We start from the raw sequence: 9,138 nt of genomic DNA, 5'->3' as shown, positions 1-9,138 counted from the left end.
CATTTACACACCTTTACATGTTTTTTATTAACAATAATTATAAAAAGATAATTCTAAAATTTTCTTATTGTTAGTAATATTACCTAATATATTGCTACGACCCACTTGTGGTAGTATAAATACTTTGAAGCATTCTTTGATTAGTCAATAAATAAAATTCTTTTGAAATATTTGTAGTGTTAATTGGATAGCACTTATATTTTATATATGTATATCTTTAATAATAATGTGTAATCATAACATAACACATGTATTATAATATATATAATCTATCTTTAATAATAGAATAGCATAACATATACTATAATACGAAGAATAATATATTACATATACATCTTTTATATACATCTTTTGTAACATATATTTTAACTAATTGACTAGATGCTCGAAAGTAGACAGCACTTAACGGTCTTATACATGGCATATATTATATGCATCGTTATCAATATATTCGGTCACATGTGCATGTACTGCGCTGTTGGCGAAATATTAACAGCTCAGGTATAATTAAAATGCTTTACTTCCTTTATAATTTATCAATTATTATATTTTTCATGCACAATTGCAGTTTATAATTGTTGAATAAACTATCTTTTTTCGGTCTCTTTATTTCTGCAGGCTTGGTTATCTCAAATACTTTATCTTTAAACGCAGAGGAGAAGGTGGTATATTATGACCAATGGATATATTATGGCCTCCCTTAATATCTCTGCTATTATATAGCGAATCCTAATGATTACTTATGGAATTGTTAGTTCAGCAACTCGCCGTTGTACCATGGCGCTAATATTACCAATACTCAATAGCCAGCACTTATTATAACGAATTTTCACTTTCAAGTATTTCGAAACGTTTCTGAGGTACACTTTAGCATTTAATTACACCTACTTCCCCTCATTTTTCTTAAACTTGAGCGTATTATCACATTAATATATGTATTTTTGAGTGTGTTATTTGCTATTTAACATTTATTTGACTGTATACATTTTGAGTTATACAAATTTAAAACAATACCATGGCATTTTGCTAATGTGATCCTCTATGGATATTGATTATTCACGACATCATTTTTGAGATTTTCATATCAAAATAATTATTTGATAATCGACTGTAGCTCTACTGTTGATCTATAGTTTATATTACGTGTACTATTTTTAGTACTGAGATTTTTAGTACTGAGATTTTTAGTACTGAGTAGCTTTATGCAGAAGTTATGTGAATGTATATACATTCATTTGCATACATTTAAAAATGTTTTTTTTTTGTTAATTTTGTAACCAAATACTGTTTTCTAAACAAAACTAATATTTTAAGGCTATTTTTATGGAAGGCCACATTACCACCCATTTTTTTTCTTCGAGTCATTATGCAATGTCACATTTTTGTTAATAGTACCCTAAGTAATAAATATTTCGTAACTTTGAGTCCAGAATCGATTCAACAATATTTTAACAAATGTAATTGTCAAACTTAAATTGTTTTAAACTTAAATATTGATTATTAACAAAGTTATTGTGTAAAATGTAACTAGGGTGCCATAATATCTCTCACCTTCTCCTCTATATTTAATATTTGTATATCAAATAAAACTTATTTAACAAGTATATATTATGTACTCGTATGCGTGATAATTATACATACATAGGTCGTCTGAAAAGTTTTGAGCCTCAACATGAAGATGGCATTACTCGTCAAAACAATTTTGGTACTATAATCGTACATACTTTGAAAGATACCTGCGAAAATTGTAGCTACTTTCGGCGCTTAATTGTTGTTTGACAATCATTTGTGTCAGTCAATGTCAATGTTTTTGTAAAAATGTAAAAAATCGAATATCAGCAGTCGCTATGATAAAAATTCACGAATTGTGGTTCGAATTAATTGACCATCTACCGTATTCACCAGATCTGGCCCCCAGCGATTTTTTTCTGTTTTCTAGGCTCAAAGTTTGGCTCGGAAGACAGAAATTTTTCGAATGAGGTCATCGCATCCGTAGACGCCTATTTTGCAAAGTAAGACGCTCAGTATTATTTGAATGGATTAAAGGGGTGGGAACATCGCTGGAAAAAATGTATCGACTTAAAAGGAGACTATGTGGAAAAATAAAATTGAATTTGACCGAAAAATTACTTGTTTCTATGTTAGGCTCAAAACTTTTCAGACGATCCTCGTATATAAAAATCTTAAGCTGCAATTGTACTTAATATCCAAAGTTTAATTAGTTAGTATTAAAAAATCACATTTTAAAATTGCATGTAAATTTTTATATATGTACATACATTATATATTATATTATGCTATATACTTTTAATAATTCATATATGTACGTATTTTTTATGATTTTAAGTGTGACAGAATCCATTATGCTATATATTTCAATGAATGGTATACCTTGAATGCAAGAAATACTCGGGACCTAGTTCTTCTAATGTTAAAAACCAATAAATCTCTTCATCTAAACTTTGGTAAAATGTTTCCTTTAACGATGGCTACATTTTGCAGTGTAAGTTATCTAGAATTTAAGATTTTAGAGTACAAGTCTTTTTATGTATAAAAAAGTAAAGTCAATGTAAACACAAAAATACTTTGGAACATTTAAGTAAAACATCATAAAATACACATAAAAGAATAAAGAATTCCGTGTCAGTTATTCAACTGCAAAGAGATTCTCTGTAACATCTGATCAATGATTTTCCGCTGATTCAGATGTTTTAAATTCACAAATAATATTATAAAGATATAATTTTGACATGAATTGTTCTGTTTCTTTTAATATATTACAGGTCATTTTTATAATTATTGTTTAATTTTTGTCGCATATTATGTATTACTTCAATTACTTGTGCAACAGTTTAAACTTATTCATATGTTATATTTATTAACTATTTATAATATATCTAATATTTAATAATATGTATATATTATTATATGTATATATTATCATATAATTTTTCCTTAAAAATGTCTTTTATTTATTTATTATAATATTTTTGTAGCTGTTAAAAACGTCAGCCGGCTACATATCTATATTACTTGCAACAAAGAATCAATCAAACTTTTAAAATATGAATAATGCCAATAGTAATAAAAGTAGTATTAAAAATACAAATTCAATAATGATTTAACTGGAAAATGTTACATATTTAAAATATGTCATGTGAGATTACTGAAAAGCTGATTATATGCATTATGATTAAACTCAATACTTACATTTTTTGTTATTGACTGATTGTTCTGCTTAATGATAGAAACTATCAAATAATATAAAAAAGACAAAAAATTAGCTTGACTAATAACGGAAAAAGAAAGAAAGATAAGTATAATACATTTCGACAAAACATGAAATATTAGATCGAAGATAATAAGTAATGCATTAGGTAAATTAAGAAATATATAATTCAACGTTATTAAAAATTATATGTATATTTTTATTTTATATACAATTATAACATATGTTATAACTAATTTGATACTAGTAAAATAAAAATTGTGAGCATATATTTTGAGATAAACATGAAATATCTCGCAACCCTAATGAAAATTTTACCACTCATTTCTTGTTAATTAAATCTTAATATTTTGTATAGAATAATGAGATGAATTAATTGATGTAAAGAAAATATATTTCAAAAATATATACGTAGTTGCATATTGTAAACTGTACAATTTATTTTTTAAAGCAATAATGTATTTTTTTTATGTCAATCGATTCATCTCGCTGTTCTATGGATAAAAGTATTAAAGCAGAATTATCAAAAAATGAACAACTCAAGAAATATTTTATATTTCATAAGTAGGATAACTATAGGGATTCTCTCTAATTCGAGATCTCCCCGCTCCCCGCACCCTTCGCGGAGCTCGCGAATTAGAATCCCCATAGTTATCCTACTATCATTTATCGCTTTTAAAAACTTTTATTATGCACACATGCATGAATTATCGGTTAAATGAAAGTTAATGTCGTTCTATAAGGAGAAAGTAGATGTCAGTGGATAATGAAGAAACTGCAAGAAGCAATGAAATAATAGCTAGACTCTATGGTGATGGAATTCTATGATATTCTATGAGTAGACAGGAGCTCCGCTATGAAAAATTACTACGTTCGGAAAGTGAGTATATATGAAAGAATAAAATAAGCCTAATATCGTAAAATATGAAATAAAAATACCTATTTAGTGTACCCAATTTTTACAATAAAAGTAATATTACTCACAATTACTCACTAAGCAAGAAACGTTGCAAAGTTAAGGCAACGTCGTAACGTTATTGCAACGTTACTGATATGTTTTGTAACGTTTCTTGTTTACTAGTAGTCGTTATAAGACGACTATAGTTCAGACTATAGTTCAGACGCTTCAAAATCGATTACTGCGTGAAAACATGATTGCTACGTCTACATAACCTGCCGCATGAGCAACCAGTCATTATTTCAGATATTATTCATGAATGCTTTGAACGTTGTTGTACCAGTAATTATCAGCAGTTGCACAATAAGAAGGGACATATAGAATTTTTTAAACCTTCTGTCACTAAACATCTCGCGTTTTTAAGAATTTTTATTATGCACATGAAATATCGTCCCTCGTTGTATAGACATCGTTGTAAAAGAAACAGAGTCGTCAGTTCATCTCTTACCTTCAACATGGAAGCAAAATATCTTGCTCGGAGTCATAGTAGTTATGATTATAAATCATTATCAAAAAAAGGTCAGCTAAAATATATTTCGTCCAAAGTGGAACACATAATTTATCAAACCTTTTTTGAAACAGATTTCGAATGGGCAGTGAAGTTAAATCGATTTGGTCTAGAATTAATCGGACTTTGGCCCAACTCCGAACAAACTACATGGGAAAAACATGTGTGCAATTTACGTGTACTTCTCACTTTCTTATTGATAATATTTGTCCTTATGATTCCTGCTATACATTCTTTGATAAGAGTCCATTTTGACATTTTACTTGTGACAGATAATTTGATGAGTACCTTACCAATCATTACTTGCATCTTAAGACTTGTAATTTTTTGGTGGAAGAGAAAAGGTAAATAAAGTAGCAATTTGATCGTTACACGATCTAAATGTTTACAATGTACATTTTACCAGCATAATTAATCTCTATTTTTTTGTACAATTCTAAAATTAAATATTTCTTTATTTATATTGAATTTTAATTAGAGAAATCAAAAATAAAATAAGTTAGATTCATGTACCGCAGTTGTTATCAATTTATGTACAATAGTAATTGTTTATATTTTACATTTATTGCGTAAATGTAGAGTTACTGTTACAATTGCGGATTAATCACACATAACTTAAAAAAATGTTGTTTAATTAACTGGAAATAAAACTATTGTTTTTAAAAATTGTTGGTCATTGAATTCGAATTTGTAAAACTGAATTTGCTCTCTATCACATTTAGTTTTTTAAATAAATCAAGGAAAATAGCTAAAAATCTATAAAAAATGAAAAAAAACATTTGAAAAGAGCAAAAATACAACTTTTAAAAAATCTGCCACTATTTTTCTCGATTACCTAAAAAAAAGTGAATGTGATAGAGCAAAACAGTTTGAGGCCCCTGTATGCTCACTTCAGATATATTGAATCATGACGTTATAAGCAAGAAATGTGTCTAAGGATCTGAGCACAAGATTTGTCGTAACGGTCGTAACGCTTAGTTAGAGACTTAAGTTGTAGACGTAAGTAACGCACAAGCTTTGACATATATCTTCAAGAGACGGCAATAAGTCATACGCCATACGTCAAAGCTTGTTCGTTACTTACGTCTACAATTTAAGTCTCTAAGTAAGAGTTACGACCGTTACGACAATTCTTGTATTCAGACCCATAAGCGACACGTTGATTTTTCTTGCATGCCATTTATAAATAAAAACAATTTGAATAAAACGAAATAATGAGATCATTGTAAAACACTTGTAAAAATGAAACAAGGCTATCATTGTCCCCCATAATCAGTAAATAGTAAATAGTCATAAAAGGCATATAAAATGCTTTGTTTGCTGCTTCTTATTGTTCTAGGTTATTAATGTATTTCCGCAATGTTCTAATATTTAATTGAAATTAGATTTAATCAGAATCAAATTTTTATTATATTATATTTGTTATATATTTATTATAAATTTCTTAATATAGTATATTAGTAGTTAATATTTATTTTATTATATTATTATTAATTTCTTTATTTTTGTGTTCTTGAAGCTGTCGCACCGATAATACATTTGATTGCGAACGACTGGATAAAGACAACAACATCTCAAGAAAAAGGCATGATGATAGCAAAAGCGCAAATTGCACGCATTATTGTCACATTTGGATACGGCATGATGGGAGCGGCTATTACTGTTATGACTGTTTTGCCCATATTTGGTTACTCGGTGAGACACTTGTCTAATATTACCGCAGATCTGGAGAGACCACTCCCAATTCAGACATATTACATCTACGATACAACAAGAAGTCCACAATATGAATTGACATATGTTGTTCAAAGTATTGCATCATTTCTCTGTATCATGTGTTATACGGGCATAGACAATTTTCTTAGTCTTTCAGTATTTCATATTTCTGGTCAACTGGACATTCTGAGAAATCGTCTCTTGCATTTACATATTGTCGCCAATTTTAACAACGTTTTAAAGAGTTGTATAATGGAACATATAAGGCTACTTAGGTATATTTTGTCCTAAATACATATTCCTACATATGTACAATAAACTCCGGATTATCCAACAATGGTTTTTCATATCCCGGATTATCTGACCACGTTATCGAGTTCTCGTAATGATAGCGTTAAGCACTATTTTTTTTAGCATAGCACTACCGTGATGAGAACATCGACTCGATAATAAGATTAAATAATCCGGAAGATGAAAAAAACGCTGTCGGATAATCCGGATTCTACTGTATATGTATACAATATGTTTTAAGTGTTACGTATACAGTGTGTAACTAAAGTAATGCCCACTAATCATACAGTGCTATTCCTAATAAAAAACTAAGTCGAAAAGTCCTCTACCATTTTGCAATTTTCGTAATAGTCAACGAGATATTAATTTCTAAATATTGCCGAATAAACGGATAAAATCTATGTATAAGACAATTTTGAGATATCTTTCCGTATTCTTTGTGAAATATTTTATAGGTTTTTCCTAAAGAACTCTTAAAGATATTTTAAAGCTGTCTTATATAAGTCGATTTTAGACATTTTGCTCAATGGGTAACTAAAAAAAATGTTGCGAAAATTGCAAAATGGTAGAAAACTTTTCGTTTCAGTTTTTTATTAGAAATAGCACTATATGATTAGTGGGCGTTATTTTAGTTACACCCTGTATATGTAAGTAATATGTGAGCATCAAATAATTGAAAGAATATTAATTACAATATCAAATGTAAACAATTTTGTATATAAATTTTTGTATCGTAAATGAAAAGTGTACAAAAGAGATAATCGAATAATAAACGGAATTGAATGCGGTGCGCAAATTGGATATACTAGCTTTACTGCGCCGTGCCGTTAGGGGAAACGAATTGAAATTATTTTGAAAAAATCTGCCAGTAACGTATAATTATCTAATTACAAATTGACTGATTTTTTTGCTGATGAAGTTTTGTGTGTCTATAAACAATTTCAGTGATTTCTATAGTAATTGATATGAAATTAAGAATAGAGAGGGGGTATAAAATTTTGTTACCATTTGAGAAAATTTATATTATTGAAACTGTTTTCTCGAAATTTTTATGTAACAACACGAAATATTATAACGACATTACAGTAATATTACTTTGAAAGATCACTTTAATATTTCCAATAAAATATTAAAGTTTCAATATTGCAGCAATATTGCTGTAATATTTTGTGCTGTAGGAGAAGTTTTATTGAACGCAAATGTACCAAAGGGAATCACAGGTTCTTCAATGGAACGAAAAAAATAACCAGAATTGATTAAAAAAATGTTTGATTATATTTTACTTAAAACTGTCTCTCTTAAAAATTTCTTCAAACAATAAAATATTCATAATTTGAATTGTAGAATCGAAAGAAAATAAAACTTCACGTGACGCTCTCTGACGTTGTCTTTTATCAGTCATTACGAAAATTGCCGAATCTTTCTACAAATTCATACAAAAGAAATCAACAGCAAAAAATCAATTAACCCAGAACCACGCCACTTAGCAAACTTTTTCAAAATAGTTTCGATTTGCAACTCCTTACAGTACTTAAGCTACTATATATACGTCCAATTCACACGCCGATTCAAATTCTGATTTTTTTTATCTGTTCTGATGTAGAGTTTATATCTAGTTTAATCTAATTAAATGATGAATATGTAGTATTTTATGAACAATTATGATATTAAATTATATTTTGTATCAAAATAGAAAATTGTTGCTTCGAAATCATATTATAGATTTAAACAAAATTAATATTCTTATCTAATAATATAAAATATCTTCTTATAGATGTATGTAAACATGATAGTTATCTTCTTTAGTATAGAGTGTTATATAAAATGACATTTTATAGAGCTATTAATCATGTGGAAGATATATTCAGTATAATATTGCTGATAATATTTCTATTTTTTGGTATACTCTTCGCTTTCTATGGATTTTGGATAATAAACGTAATTAATTTTAAAAGAATTTTTGTTATACAATTTACTGCTTTATAAGTAAATAGTTTTCATGTACATAAAAATAACGTTATATTTATGTTCCAAATGTAATCGCAACTTACATTTACACACTTTTTACATGTTTTTTTATTAACTAGAATCGTAAAATGACAATTCTAAAATTTTCTTATTGATATAGTCCTATATTTAAGAAAATTTTGGAATTGAAATAACCATAATAATACAAACCAGAGAATTCCATATTTAATATTAACATAATAGATACAATTATATAAACTATATTAATATATAGCTTATAATAATTTTTATAAGAAATTCACCTCACGATGTAGAGAAAAGTGGGTGAATTGTACGCACCTAAGAGTCACCTAAGGGAAATTTATTGTCCTGGAATGGTTTTCCAAGTTCAAAGCGATATAAGTATAGAAATAGAAACTATAAACATTCTTCTACCATTACGTATCCTCATATTTAATAGATTTTCAT

General features: G+C 27.9%; 2 protein-coding genes across 2 annotated transcripts; both read left to right on the top strand.

The window, feature by feature from the left end:
- Window positions 1-381: 381 nt before the first annotated feature.
- On the top strand, window positions 382-3,062 carry LOC108722884 (odorant receptor 33b-like). Its single transcript, XM_018448228.1, has 3 exons — window positions 382-501; window positions 2,348-2,503; window positions 2,997-3,062. The coding sequence occupies exons 1-3, from the start codon at window positions 382-384 to the stop codon at window positions 3,060-3,062; spliced, it is 342 nt and encodes a 113-aa protein (XP_018303730.1).
- A 1,580-nt stretch (window positions 3,063-4,642) lies between these two features.
- Window positions 4,643-6,702, top strand: LOC108722883 (uncharacterized). The gene is made up of 3 exons (XM_018448227.1): window positions 4,643-4,706; window positions 4,770-5,039; window positions 6,215-6,702. Exons 1-3 carry the CDS (start codon window positions 4,643-4,645, stop codon window positions 6,700-6,702), a joined length of 822 nt encoding a protein of 273 aa, XP_018303729.1.
- Window positions 6,703-9,138: the final 2,436 nt, after the last annotated feature.

This window comes from Mycetomoellerius zeteki, unplaced genomic scaffold (genome assembly GCF_001594055.1).
Source record: "Mycetomoellerius zeteki isolate Tzet28-1 unplaced genomic scaffold, Tzet1.0 scaffold221, whole genome shotgun sequence".
NCBI classification, from domain to species: domain Eukaryota; kingdom Metazoa; phylum Arthropoda; class Insecta; order Hymenoptera; family Formicidae; genus Mycetomoellerius; species Mycetomoellerius zeteki.
This window is presented reverse-complemented; position numbering and strand designations above follow the sequence as displayed.